The following is a 15,619-nucleotide window of genomic DNA, read 5'->3' as shown; positions in this document are numbered from 1 at the left end:
GGAGGCTTTGAATGTGATCCTAGATCAGATCAGTAAAAGTGAGCAGCAACAAGTTTTTTTTTCCTAAGCCCGTATTTTCCTTTCCAGCTCTGAGTCCCACTAGGCCTTTCCAAAGAAGCAGGAGGCAGGGTTGGAGTGGAGGGGGAAGGGAGAGAAAGAGAGAAAGAGAGAGAGAGAGAGATGGAAAAGGAGAGAGAAAGAAATAACCTGAGAGTGAGAGAAACAGTCTGGTTACTGCTTTCAGTAAGCCAACTGGGCTCAGTCCAGTTGCTAGGGGTTCTGGAAAAAGAAGCCATCATCTGCAAACCATCATCCAGTGTCCACACTTGGACCAATTTTCAGCACCTGTCACCCATCCCGTCAGTGTGACAAAATCAAATAAACATCCACCCTTACCACTGAACCTGACAGCTATCTTCCTATTGCTTTTCCATTAATGAACGCTTCTAAAAAGATCCCAAAACATCAGCCCATCTGAGCAGCTGTGGGATTTCTTTCCCGTTTTTTCCTATTTCTTCATATACGTTTTAATTGCTTCGAGGCACGCGTGACGCATGGCCGTCAAAGTGTGGGTGTGGTTTACAAGCTATTTAGTCACAGTGCAGTGCGGTTGATCGTTTGACTGCTGGGTTTCTTCTATGGTCTTTTTACAGTGTTGCTCGGTATCAGCCCACTCATTCACTTAATTGACAGCTATGTTTGGGTGCACATACAAGATTTACTGGGAATTAATTAAAGTCGTCGACTGCCAGCGTAGCCAAATTTAGTGCACTGCTTTTTTATGCACACAGAATGAAACCAACATGTTGGAGGGTGTGAATGTGATCTTAACACAAGTATCTCATGTAAAAGGCGAACATGCACGTTAACCATAACGAAGGCTCCAAAACAGAGGGAAAATATGTACTTCGGTTTCGGTGGCAAATATAGCTAGAAGATGGTGAATATCAACATAAAACATCAGTAAGTTAATAGTGACTTTAGGCTCATGGGCCCTGTTCACTGTTGTCATTAACATGCGTCCTTGGTGATCCAATCAGTGGGCAGCTCTAAATACAGATGTTCACGCCAGGCATTAACTTTAGTCTCCACATGGAACTCAAGCAAACACTTGTGATAAGATCTCAGTTCCCCACTCTATATGCAAATAAACACCTACACCATTTGTTTTGCAGTAGAAAATTGTGTTTCAACGCAATGTCTCACCGTTTCAGAACCATGAACAGCAGTTTTTGTTGTGTGTTTGCCGTGTGTTCAACCTGTGCCGATATGAAACTAAATGTAGACACAGTTTGTGTTGTCCAATGCCTACTATTTATTTATTTCAGTATCTCTGGGCCTGACTTTCATTATTCAAGAAATCCACACAACAACATCAATATTACCACACGGCTAATACAGGAGACAGACTACCTTTTTTGTTTTGGTATAATTTGATTTGTGATAAGTATTTCCAGGCTTTCAAAACAGAATGAACAAGTTGTTGTGCAAAATGAATGAGACAAAACATAGCTTGTGCAGAGGACGTCAGCTGAGCAGGCAGTCCTTCAATGTGGCCAGGGTGTGTTGTGCGTTCACACTACTAAAAGAATGTGAGAGTCAGATGCGTCAATGCGTCCCGGACCACCTCCAAATGTGGTCTGAGCGATCAGATCTCACATGCGTCTGTAATGCGTCTGTCGTAGCTGCATTTAAGATGCCCAGTTGTGATCGGATCACACAGAACATGTCAATTCCTTGTGTAAAAGAATGTGTGATAGCCATCACCTCAGACACACATGCGAGCTTCACTGAACCGGCTCTACTAACATGATGGAGCTGCTGAAAAGGTTCATTTTTGTCTGCAAGGTTTTGATCGTCATTCTGCAGAGATTCAATACACCCCAAACTCGTTCTGACTGACCAAATCCTCCAGGTTCCAGGTCAGACAAGATATCATCGGTCCCATCCATGGCTGTTTCTCTCACAAGATGGGAAGAGGAGAGAAAATGAACCACTTCCATAGCCATTTCACCTCCACTGACTTCAGAGAAGAGTTCTCTACAAAGACAAATGCCAGGCCCAAAACTCCAAGGAGTCCAGAATAAAGCAAACTCTGAGGTTTAGATTTATGCTGGCAAGAGGAGCAGGGAGGCTGCGCAGCACCACTGTGTGTATAGTGTATAATTTTTAGGCCTGTTTGTTGTTTTAGTCATTGAAAACCAAAACAGTTAGTTCTCTCTTTATTTTAGTGTACTATCGGCTACAACATATCTCTGCTTCATGTAATTGCTTTCATGTCCCAAGGAAAAATCCTTATATTTTTTTTTACACCAAAAAGACATCCAAACGTATAGCATTAATGTGATTAAAACAGGCCAAGAAACATAGTGTGCATACTCTTTGTAGAGCAATTATCTTTTCTTTTGTGCTCTGTTATGAAGATATTCCATCCTGTTTTCCTCTGTGGTTTTATTGCTGCAGGTGTATCTATGTTACAACAGGTGCTGCTGGCTGCCATGCTGGGTAGCGAGGGGGGACGGGTGTCATGGGCAATATACGAGGGAAAGAACCTCTCACACATGGCACTGGTATCGTAGGCCTCTGGAAAATCCATTGAAACACTCGCAGCCTTACACATGCTGACAGCGAGCACTGAGACATGCGCATAAGTCACATAAATACACAAATGCACACATGAGGAGAAGACACATGTGGACACACGGAAACTTCCTCACATAAGCACGCACAGACTTCATATTCCCTTTCTGGATACATAAGAAAAGTGCAAAAGAAAGCCTTTCTAGGTTAAATATTTAATTTGCATGATGCAAATCCTTCAGCAAAAAGGAACAATTATTAAGCTTCCACATCAACTTGCCTGTCATTTCATGAAAGTACATCTTCAACTTGATACTTTTTTATTTATTTAACCCATGTTGATAGAGTAACTTCTGTGTGGCATTGCATCAGACACAAAATACGGAACTCTTTCTGCTTTTTTCTCTCTATTTTTTTCTTCTGTCGCTATCATTCATTGTCAAGGTCATTACTCTTAGACTTCTCTGTCCTCTCTGTAGGGGGCACTGTCCCTCTTTTTCCTTTCCCCATCCTCTCGCTGTGTTTCTGTCAATCCATAGCTCCTTCCACTCGTATTCTTTTTTATTTTCTCACTTCATTTTCTATATCTGCCACTTTGTTTTTAAGTTTCCTGCTCATTTTCCACTCTCCTGTTCACTCACACATGCACCTCTGCTCAATGTACACAACATCAGAGTTCACTATGTAAACAGCAGAGGTGTTTGTGTCTGCATGGCCAGAGGCCTTTTTTTTTCTCAGCTAGGTTACATTAGCAGATGGAGGGATGTATGAGCATGTCTCAGAGACACAGGGGTCAGGGCAGTTGCTTGAAAATCTCAACAGTGAACCCGTGCGACCCCTCTCTTCCCACTCCTTCACACACACGCGAACACACTCACGCTCTCTTCTAAGAGTGTGAACTTAGTACTTTCCCGAAGCATTATTGTCCTGCCTCTTGGCTGTTGTGTCTCACTCACTCAAATAAGTCTCCAGCTCGTTATCACAAAGCAACAAATATTTACGTCTACCCTAAATCTCAGAGAAACATTCTCATGGCCTTCCTGACTAGTTATGTCAGACGCAGCCCTGCTACAAGCTGCCAGGGCAAGTTCATTTTTTGTCATGTTTCATTGTCCAGTAACAGCCAATAAGACACCTTTACTGACTCCCCCTTGTGCCCATGAGGCTTGTGGGTAATTACTATATTTACATGCTGGAGGATGGAGCCAGGCTGGCGGTCACCTGGGTAGCTGCACAGGTATTCCTGTTGTACTGTGTAATTTTCATTTTATACCGGGGCAGGCTAAATATTTGCATTCCACCACGGGATGAGCCTCCCCCACAAATGCAAACTCTCCCACCATATAAACCTTTCAATGGCTCCTCTCCGGTGCCTTTGAGAAATCTTTAGGTGTTTGTGGCCCCCGACCTGCCATTACACCATAGTTGGGGTATACATGAGAGGATGGAAACGGTGTATTTGTACATGCACATATGTGTGTGTTCCCACTGTGTGTCAGGTGTAGTGGACAGCTCCGCGCAGAGGAGGGGAAGAGAGTCACTTCCTCGTCAGACTTTGATGTCGAGACTCATTTCCTGTCGTCAGTGTACTAGAAAGCCCAGAGAAGGGGAGAAGAAAAACATGTTCTTTTGAACGAGCTGCCTTTTCTTTGGCTAGAGGTCTTTCTCATTACACGCAGAATGGTAAGCGCGCCAGTTGGGATTGTGTGAACTTCAAGCTCATCAGAGTTGGAGAGACTTTCATGTTTCTGTAGTGTTTTTCCAAGCATAATTTTATGAATGACTTCTGTGACATGGGAAAATATTACATTTCTGTACGAATGAGCGCTCATTCCACTCCTGTCTGTGTCATCTGTTAGACACTCACCTCTGGAGGACTCAAGGAAGACCAACTTCTACATTTAAAATCAGTCTGTAACAAATATTGAGGCTGCGAATCGTTAAGAGGCCCCCGGGGAACAAACCAGAACATTCTGTTATTGTTTTCAGAGAGGAAATAATCCGTTAACAGTAGGATGCGCTCTGCTGGCTACCATATTTATTTCTTTTCAGAAGCAATTAGGGTCTGTTAATTAAGCCCATAAAAGGCCGGCAGAAATTGTGCTGGAGGCCTAGCCGTGGCACTTAACCTGGCACGTTTGTAGGAAATGAAATGGTGAAGTTTAATCACTCATTGGAAATGGAAAAGGCAAGTCAGTGGGGGAAACCTGGTTTTAATCTGTGAGGGAAATATATTTAAGCAGCCATAAATGAAGGCTGCTTTGGTAACATTATTCAAGCAGCAGATTATTCTGAATTGAAATGCGAAATGAAAACATTCGGGCGTATAGGGTGGATTTGGTTTCCTGAGAGCTTTAATCAAGTTAAAAATGCAGCATACGACAGATGACACCACCTTGCTAATGGAGGAAAAACACTTGGTGGAAAATATCTGACCAGGCTGTGTGGGTTTTCTGCTGCAGAAAGATTTATGACACTTAACAGCAATGTGTGACTCTTGTTTGATGGATCTTGATGTCCCAACGTGATGATGTTGGCAAGGTTATTATTCACTCCTCACTAATAATCTGCTAGTGCTGCAGTTGTGACAATCCTCAGTAAAACAGAACCATGGCTGCTGCATCACTCTAAAATGTCTGTATGGTTTTTTTTTTTTTTTTTTTCATCTCATTTTGATTCGGTTACATATTGATTCATTTAGAGATATTTCAGTTTCAAAAGTATTTATTTAGTTATACATACATGCTCATAAAACTGATGTTGTGGTGTTTCCGCAGTATTGGTTGACACATCTTGCCTATGGCTTTGCTTTTGCCCAGCTCTTCTCTGTCGTCAGACTTTTTAAATCCAGAATGCTGCCATACATCAGGCCTCGAGCTCCTTCACACGTGGATTAATCTTTTTGCACGATCTTGCGAGACTAGTCATGTGGAACCTAAGGAGACCACAGTGAGAGGATGCAGGAAATGGCATGTGTTTTAAAAATTGATATTGCATCTTTCAAATGAAGACAGATATGATTCAGATGATTGATTTTGTAAAACCCAGCCCTATTATATCAGCATAAAAACTGCTTTGTTGTGATGTATTGTTAACATAAGGGTGTGTGCAATAATAATATACAGCTGAAACCCTGTTTGAGTTACAGGAGGTATTTGTGTGTGTGCAGAGTCGTCTAGGGATCAGCACACCTGTAGGTGGGTGTTCATTACAGCAGGTCTGAGTGATGGCTTGGCCTATTGGAGGCCCTTGTTCATTGTCATCTCCCTCCACTTAATTAGCCCTCACTCACAGGTCAGAGACCGCTCAAGGCCCCCTTGTGTGTTTGCGTGCACGCACACATGCATATGTTTAGGACTGAGCTTTGCGCTTGATATGGTGCCAGGAGATATACGAGAGTGCAGGCCTATTCACACATACCCAGATACACACCGTGTCTACTCCTCCTAACCTTATCATCAAACCACCTGTGTATAATTTTAAGGCAGATTAGACTGGCACAGGCTCGACCTTGTTTCACTGATACGTCGAAATTACACCTCAGTGGTTGTTCAGAAATAGCAGCGTGGAACCAAATGTCTCTTTGTCTCCATCTCTATCAGAGACTTTCACTCCAAGAGATTAGAAACTAGCCAGATTACTGGAAATGCTGTAAGCAGGCCTTGTTGTTGTCAAATGACACTGAGCTCCGCTGCAAAAAAATATTGAAGCAAAGCTTTTGTTTCACTTTGGGCCAAGTACATCAAAGACTATAAAGTTGGACTTTTTTTTTTTTTTTTTCCAGTGTAGAAGTCCGTGCTGGCCGTTCTCTGTGGCGTGTGTGCCGGAGTTAAGCTGCTTATTAAATGACATTGCTATACCTCACCTTGGACCCAGATCCAGTTGGCCTCTGACGAGGAGAGAAGAAAGGGTGAAACAGGAGCAGTGGGGGAGAAAAGAAAGGGAAGAGGCAGTATGTCAAGAATAAAAAATAACTATCTGTGAAACTGAAAGAGGTTAAGGGTGTGTGCTGTCTGTTTTTCGGTATGAGTAGTCACTTGTGTCTGTTAGAGAGATTATGTCTCCTCTGTGTGACTCAAATGAATAAATAATCACACTCATACATGTCATGCTCAAAATCTCCTCAGAAATTAATGTGAAATAAGACAGCAGTTCAAAAATTACCACACAGGATTACAACAGAATACAGCAGAAACTATCAAAAATGTAAGAAAAAAAAAAAAAAAGTGTATGAACCCTTTCAATCAATAGAGTGCAATGACACTAATATTTTTAAACATATGTATATAGCATTTATAGCCTTCCTCAGGCTCTATAAAAGTGAAGGTATGTTATCATGACGTATTTTGTAAAAAGCTTCTGAGATTTCGGTGGGAGGCACTTCCTGCAGCTCATAACATTTCATTTAGCGGAGCCAGTAGTATTTCTGCTCTTTGCTCCCTTACTTACACCCATCCACTCCCTCCACCGATGCTAACATGTGTTCTGGCATCGCTTCAGGGCCTGGAGAGTCGTGGAAGAGGAGGAGAAGCAGGAGAGGGTGGGTGGGTGCGCGGGGCGGACTCCTTCAGCTCCTCTTCCCTTCCCTCTTTCGGACCTGTCAGGCAGGCGGCCAGGGAGTAATGTGGAAATGTGGCTGGCTGGCGTCGACTTGATTAAGTCTGCGCACGTGTCTCTGCAGAGAGGAGACCCCGGGCTTAATCACCCCTAGCCCTGACACTCTCCTCCTCCTCCTCCTCCTCTGCTCTCTCTCTTTCTATCCATATCACTTTTTTTCTTATTCTATCTCTCCACCTTCTCCTCTGCTGCCTCTCCTTCTCACCACTCCCACTCCAAGGCTGAGTTTTTTTCCTCTCTCTCTTCCTCTTTTTTTGCTGATTTTTTGTTTTTCAGTTCTATTCCCTGCCCTTCTCGCTCTGTGTGTGTAACTGACTTTTCTTTTGTTGGTGAAGCCCTTCTTTCACTCTCTTTATTTTGCACTCTTTCTCCCACTGCCCTTTCTCTCGCTCTTTCCCTTTTCGTGCACCACTACACCCCCTCCCTTTTCATTCTGAGTTTCTCTTTTCCTGTGTTTGAGGCCCTCTGTGTGTGGCTATGTGTGCCCTTATTTGTGAGAAGAGTGTGGACTACACATATGATCTTTTGTGGGAATAAAAAGTGAAGTCGTGTTTCCCCTTGTGCAGCAGTGTGCACCGTGCAGAGGTGGACAAGCACCACTCTTGACAGCTCCAAGCTACCTCACCTCCAGCATGGAGAGGATTTCATGTATGAAATATCCTCCCTCCCTGGACTGGACTCTGTCCAACTACACTAAACACAGCCTTCTACTTCTAGATACTACACTCCCACACGCATACTGGGTCATATTCTGAGCTTTTATAATTTAACAAATCATGCTATGTTCATTATTTTAGAAATCTTTCAGCATGAATGAGAAATCACCCTTTTTTTCTTCTGTCACTTTGCCATGACGAAACGCTAATAAGAGCTGACCTCACTGTTTTATGCTGTGGAAAATGGCACAAGTCAGAGCAGTAGAAAATCTAAAATACATTGTTGTCGACTGACTTGATCCAATATTGTATTAAAAACAAACACAAGGTAGCAGAGCACCATAGTGCAGATGGTGCTGGAAATGAGCTCATGCAGGGAATGGCAGCCGCAGTTGTGGTTTTAACTTGTTGTTTTATCAAGTTATTTTTAAATTGTGATCTGTGACAAAAGCAGCAACTCGTTTTAGGCTTTCAGCTTTCTTTTGATGCTTTTGTACCATTTTTGACGAGGATTTGGTGAATATACACTATATTACCAAAAGTATTCGCTCACCTGCCTTTACTCATTCTATGAACTGAAGTGCCATCCCATTCCTAACTCATAGAATTCAATATGATGTCGGTCCACCTTTTGCAGCTATTACAGCTTCAACTCTTCTGGGAAGACTGTCCACAAGGTTGAGGAGAGTGTTTATAGGAATTTTTGACCATTCTTCCAAAAGCGCATTGGTGAGGTCACACACTGATGTTGGTCGAGAAGGCCTGGCTCTCAGTCTCCGCTCTAATTCATCCCAAAGGTGTTCTATCGGGTTCAGGTCAGGACTCTGTGCAGGCCAGTCAAGTTCATCCACACCAGACTCTGTCATCCACGTCTTTATGGACCTTGCTTTGTGCACTGGTGCACAGTCATGTTGGAAGAGGAAGGGGCCCGCTCCAAACTGTTCCCACAAGGTTGGGAGCATGGAATTGTCCAAAATGTTTTGGTATCCTGAAGCATTCAATGTTCCTTTCACTGGAACTAAGGGGCCAAGCCCAGCTCCTGAAAAACAACCCCATACCATAATTCCTCCTCCACCAAATTTCACAGTTGGCACAATGCAATCTGAAATGTACCGTTCTCCTGGCAACCTCCAAACCCAGACTTGTCCATCAGATTGCCAGATGGTAAAGCGTGATTCATCACTCCAGAGAACGCGTCTCCACTGCTCTAGAGGCCAGTGGCGGCGTGCTTTACACCATTGCATCCGACGCCTTGCATTGCACTTGGTGATGTGTGGCTTGGCTGCAGCTGCTCGGCCATGGAAACCCATTCCATGAAGCTCTCTGCGTACTGTACTTGGGCTAATCTGAAGGTCACATGAAGTTTGTAGCTCTGTAGCAATTGACTGTGCAGAAAGTCGGCGACCTCTTTGCACTATGCGCTTCAGCATCCGCTGACCCCTCTCCGTCACTTTACGTGGCCTACCACTTCGTGGCTGAGTTGCTGTTTTTCCCAAACGCTTCCATTTTGTTATAATAGAGCTGACAGTTGACTGTGGAATATTTAGGAGCGAGGAAATTTCACGACTGGATTTGTTGCACAAGTGGCATCCTATGACAGTTCCACGCTGGAATTCACTGAGCTCCTGAGAGCGGCCCATTCTTTCACAAATGTCTTGTTTCACAGTCTGCATGCCTGAGTGCTTGAATTTATACACCTGGGGCCAGGCCAAGTGATTAGAACACCTGATTCTGATCATTTGAATGGGTGAGCGAATACTTTTGGTAATATAGTGTATCTGTGAAGCTTCTCAGTCGCCCAGGTCATGGTATATCCAAAAAAGCTGAAACAGGGGCAACAGAATTTGTGGCTGTTGTTGATGTTTTGCCACTCATCCAAGCAGCTTCTTCTTCAGTTCTAAAATACTGATGTGGAGTTGGGTATTTAAATAGGTCGTAAATAGCAATGTTGGGTATTTGGTAAATAGCAAGAACCTCCATAGCATAGCTGTGCTAGTGTGCAAATCAGGGGTGGACATAATGTCATCCTCAAAAGACAGGACCACTGTCAGATACACATTGCAATTGTCACTCAGAGTTGAGGAGCAAGTGTATTTCTGACGAAGTACAACAGTGCTTGTCTTCTGTCTTGAAACATGATTCAAAACACAAACCTCAACAAAGGCCTCAAAGTACCACCTCACATTGAGACTCCACAGTGTAAGTCACTCGTGCGGGCTTTTTATGTTAACAAAAAAACTGGTACGATATGTTTGACACACTGCATCTCTGAACCTGAACTCTTTTCTGAAGCTCTACAACTCTTTTATTTGCTTAGAGAATTCCCACAATGATTTGTTACGCTGGTGTAAACCCAAATGCTAATGTTGACATGGCAACTGGAGTTATAGTAGAAACAGTGCAGCGGCTATGAGGGATTGTGCTTGAACCACAAAAATTTGTAATGGGTGACTTAAATCACCCATTGTGTAAACCGGGGAAGTCCTTGTGTAGTATTTACCAGTATGTGACTTGTCCAGCAAGACTTGCAGGTCTGTCAAGGGAGCCTATGAATCCCTGTGACACACCACTTGCTCCACGTTATGGTTGGGTTTTTTGTTGCGACCTACAAATGGGTCCTGATAAGAAATCGAGAAGAACGGTCTTCAGTTGTGGTCCAGTTAAAGGAGTCTGGCCAGCGTCTCCAATGACTGTTGTATTTGAATTGGGGAAAAAGAAATGTCTATGATGATCTGGTCAAATCAGAAGTTTATTTTCCTATAAAAAATCTTTTTATTTATTTATTTATTTATTTATTTTTCTTGCTGGTGATTGTACCAGAAGAGTTATATGTTCATGCAGGCCTTGAATTGAAGGTCAGAAAACAAGACATTTTTTCAGAACCCTGGCTACCTTACATAACTCCTTCCATTTCACCACTATGTACTTGCGGACGCACATACTTGCCAAGTATAAATTGTTGATGCTTACTGCACTGCACCAATGACAATGGCAGCAAGGAACCTTTTAATTATTCCAGCTTTCCCCGCAGTCTCGTGCTTTGAAGTGGAGATTCAGTGAAGGATTCCTTGTCGACAAATAAAACGCCCGCAGTGATTATGTTAGTAAAGTTATTGTTATCCCAAGTATATTTCTTTTGCCTGTTTTAGTTTGGAAATTTGGAGGTCAGTGGCAAGCTGTGAGTGACAGTTTGTTTTTGGGAGTTGGGGAGGGCACACCAGCGGAGATGGCAGAGCGTAGTGGGCTTTCCAAAAGCAACATGCCCAGTCATCATTTTACTCTGAGATAGACAAGGCTCTGTACATTTTGCCAGGAGGAGCTTTGCCATGCTTATATACACATTTCAGAGTAAACACACACTCATGCAAACACCCACACACACAGATCCTGAGGGCCTTTATCAGTGTTTCCTACGTCTGCACTGAGTCAGCAGGAATAATGCGGCGGCAGCAGCAGATGCTGTGCATTTGCTCCATCCATCACGTTATACCAGTGCGCTAACGATTCTGTTAACGTGTCACGCTGCCTCCTCAAAGCTCCCGATGTTCCCACCTCCACAGTGTGGTTCCAGCGTTCCAACCCATGCGTTGATAATTTGCTCTGAAAAATTGGCCAGGGACAAGAATCCAATTATGGCTTTGCGTCCTGTTCCCAGCGCATCAATTCAGATAACCATCCTCATAACTGAGCTCTTTGAAAACAGGATGAATACCGCCCTTCTTCTTCTTCTTAATTTTCTTATTTGTGCATTAGTGTCTCTTTATTCTTCCCCTTTGGTCTTCAAGTTTTTCAGTTTGATCTAAACATGGCTCACACAGTCGTTCAGTGTTGTATCACAGAAATGTTAGGTGAAGCATGTTGACAGATATCAGCTGATCTCATGCTAGTTGAGTATTATGACAAATAAATCCCTCTGAACTTCAGCCTGTCATTTAATGCTCTGGGCACTGAGCCAGCACGTGTTTTTCATGTCTGTCAGTGTGGAGTTGCGTTGGAACTCATATTTCATCATATTCATTACGCTGGCTTGCAGACTGCAACGCCTTATTAGGTCAGTGTTGTTATATCTTGGTTATTATCATTACCAGATCGCCTGTATCTGTCTCATGTTTGTGCTCTAAGATTTTGCCCTAAACTTACAATCAACATCCACAGGGTTTAAATCATTTCTTAAACATGCTGGATTGTTAAACATATCATTACTTCCAGGGGGTTTTGCATTATGGCATATTTGTTCTGAAGCTTTTATTTTGATTTGAGATTTAGTTTTACCTTCTGGGTTTATAAATTGGACACCAAGTTCACTGTGTCCTGTTTTGGGGGCTGGCAGAGCTCATGTTTTTGGCTTTGTCCCCAATATTCTGACTATTGTTTCGCTCTCCCACACTAATTAGTTTTTTGGACAAACAACCTCAGATCAACTTGTCTGGCTGCTCACTGTTGTATAACCACATGAAAACTCAGGCTTGCTCCATCCCACAGATACTAGATCAGTTTGAGATCTAGTGAATTTGGAGGCCAGATCAACACCTTGTCCTGTTTTTCATGTTTTTTGAGTTGTTCCTAAGCCGTTTTTGTATGTGTGCCTGTGTCAGGCTGCATCCTGCTGCTGTGTCATTACTATGGGGTGGGGGTGGATGGTACATGACTAAGTAACAACAACATGCCAGGTCCAAAAGTTTCCCAGCAGAACATTGTATTGTCACAAGATGGTCAATGTTATTTAGTTTTCCTGTCAGCGGTCATAATGTTGTGGCTGATCAGTGTATTCAGTCAACACGCAACCATAAAAAACATGATCATGATTTACTGCGTGATAACATTTTAGATAAGAGCGCTGCCCTAGGCCTCAAACCGTATTCAAATGTTGTTGAAACAGCTGTCCAAAAGCATTTAAATACCTCTCAAAACAGAGCGGGCCTCCCCAAAAAAGTGTGGAACCAAAAGCCTGTAATTTTTCAAGGAGCTTAAGAGCTGTGGTACAGGGACATAATTCATCCTGACACACTCCCCTCTCACATCTCATCTCACCAGAGAACATTAGGAAGGTCAATTTGACCAATCATAGACCCTGCTGCACCCACTGAGCCCTCTGATCATCTTTCACCTCCTCCTGGGCCCATGAACTCTTAGTGTACAGTCATCTGATCCCACTATAGCAGCAAGCATGGAGCAGTTCCTGACCTGGACTGCTTACACACTCGGAGAGATGGGATCGTAGCCCATAGTCAGCCTTTTAAAATGTAACAGTGTTCCTCAGTTTGCTCCCTTGTTCTCTATGTGCATAAACAAGACCTGATATGGACTATCATTTGTTCCAGTCACACAACACCACACTGTGCTCTGCTTACCCTGCCAAAGCTTAAAATTGACCCTTGACTATTTGACCAGATTAGGTTAATGTAACTACTCAAAGAAAAAAACAGAAATTCCTGTGGGGAACTTTGCTGCTGTAAAAACAAATAGTAAAAGAAATAGTGGAAGAATACACTACTACAAGTCTAAAGTCAATGGCTTCTGAGCCTTTCCACTGCATTAAGAGTGTATTTTACATACCCAACACCACTTCTTATCAGTAATAACAGCCAAATAGCTAAAGTCCTCATTCACTATTTATACACAGTTTGACACTACAAGTCTCTTTTGAGATTCATCTGCTGAGGGGAAAGGTTTCTCTGTGCTCGCTTTAAGCCTCAGTTTAATATAACTGAGAATTTAATGTTCAGTAGGGAAACTAGACGTCAAACATTTTAAACGAACAATATATACATACTGAGACCTAAAACCATACGAGACAGAAATAATTCTTAAACACATAATGCTTCTTTATAGTTGTGTTTCCACCGAAAGTAGCCAAAATGAAATAATTTAGACCATTAGGAACTTTTTTATGGAACTAAAATCTTCCTGTAGTCCATTGGCTGTCAGCATTTCCAGTGTAGTCTAAACAACCTACTCGGCTCCAGTCCAGTAGGTGGCAGTTAATGGAGAAGACAATAGAGCATTAATAACACCATATAAAGTGATGGTCAGGCATCATTATTGCACAACACTGCAAAGAACGGTAAGCATAGAGGACTTTCCAGCCGTGCTGCTGTCGATGGTGATTTACTGCTTTGAAAATGGGGCCATTGAGTTAACACTGTGAAAGAGACGAGCAGTAGTACTGAACTTTTAAAACTGTTTAGGAAATAAAATGCTGGCAGTACTTAGCCAATCAGAAGTGTTCAGTGCTGCAAGCCACACCCCCAAAGTTCCTCCACTGGTTCTTGTTAAAGAACTTATATCCCTGATCAGGCGACTAGTATCCCTGAACAGGGACTTTCTGGGGTCTAAAGTAATTTCCTAGGAACTTAATTTAGACTCGGGTCCTTGCAGTAGAAATACACCCCAGAGGTTCCCAGTCCCAGGAGAAAGTTCCTGTGGAAGAAACATATCTTCTGTCTTAACAAATTTCTGGGGGAGAGCTTTAAAACTAAAGTCCGCCATAAAATTTAATATCCACACTCTATAAGCAATAAACCACTAAGAGACCAAGTTAGAGGACAGAACACTGATATGCTGGCATATTGAGTGGAGAGTGAGTTATGAAGAAGTACTAGTGCCAGTGATACAAGCCCATTCAGCCTTTCTCAGCTTTCCTGTCTGTCCGCCTGACTGCCTCTCTGTCTGCTTGTGTGTTTGGACTGCTGGTGTAATTACAGTCCAGGCAGGGACAGACCTGGAGACAGAGGCAGTGCGCTAATTGAACGGTGGACCAGGAGCGGAAGCTATTAAAGCAAGTCTGCCAAGACATTCTCAGCCTCATCTGCTGCCATAAATCCCTACTGTCCATTACGACTTACTACTGTTACCACTTCTACTCCCTCCACCGCTTCACCCTTCTCTCTCTGTCTCTGTCAGTGTTTAAACAATTTTTCTATTGTATCTTTGTCTTTTACTTAGTCCCTGTTTTGCATTTTTTTTTAACTTTGTATGCTGATGTACAGGAATTGGATTTATTTGTAATATACTTTTAATGAGTTAATAAAGTATCGAAAGAAATGAGTGGGGCTAAAGAACAGTGTATTAACTGTACAGATTATTATTTTGTTTGTCTGTTTTCATTTTGTTTGTCTGTTTTCATTTATTCTTATCTTGTATCATTGTGCAAATACATGAAAACCAAACCAAAAATTCTGATGTGGTTGTTCATTAGCTGACCTTTTTCCACTAATTTCCTCTCCTTGTTTTGAAAGAAGCTTGCGGCTCTGTGTTTGGCCTTGCCTTTCAACCATATCCTCCATCTGAAATCCTCCCTTAACAAAGCTGCCGTTGTGGTTATTCAAAAGTTATACAGTTCTAGTTTCCCTCTGTTTTCATTTGAGCCCGGTGAATATGGCCGATATGTATTTACTTGAGTAGACATATGGCTTCTACCAGTCTTGAAGACGTGGGCCCCTAATCTTCAGATTTGTAGTGATGAAGTACTTTAAGTTCTCAATGTCAGCATCTTTGTCTCTCTTTGTCTCTTGAGGAAAGAAATCAATAATTTTAAACGCAGGAGATACCTATCGGTTTTTCTCTCTCCATGTTTGGACGTGTATGCTGGTAAGTACATCTCTCTGTCTCTCATGCACAAACGCAACCCTGTATCAGAGTGAATGCTAACAGAAACACAACCTCACGATGTTAATGCATCTTTGAAGTGTTCACCATGTTTGCAAAGAATATATGCTGTGTGAATTAGTGGAAGGTAATAAATGTTGGTTCTCCACATTCTTTCA

At 42.6% G+C, this 15,619-nt stretch overlaps 1 protein-coding gene across 3 annotated transcripts in view; it reads left to right on the top strand.

The window, feature by feature from the left end:
- Nucleotides 1-15,619, top strand: part of kcnq1.2 (potassium voltage-gated channel, KQT-like subfamily, member 1.2) — a 174,287-nt gene that overhangs the window by 96,403 nt on the left and 62,265 nt on the right. Inside the window, exon 15 of one of the 3 annotated variants that reach the window (XM_084555082.1) lies at nt 6,365-6,734. The exons of the other annotated variants lie outside the window; for them this stretch is intronic. Coding sequence (XP_084411208.1) covers nt 6,365-6,413 — 49 coding nt within the window. The 3' untranslated portion in view covers nt 6,414-6,734. Of the gene's footprint in view, nt 1-6,364; nt 6,735-15,619 lie in introns of those variants that run through there. 3 annotated transcript variants of the gene reach the window in all.

The sequence above is a fragment of the Chelon labrosus genome (genome assembly GCF_963514085.1).
Source record: "Chelon labrosus genome assembly, chromosome: 11".
NCBI classification, from domain to species: domain Eukaryota; kingdom Metazoa; phylum Chordata; class Actinopteri; order Mugiliformes; family Mugilidae; genus Chelon; species Chelon labrosus.
This window is presented reverse-complemented; position numbering and strand designations above follow the sequence as displayed.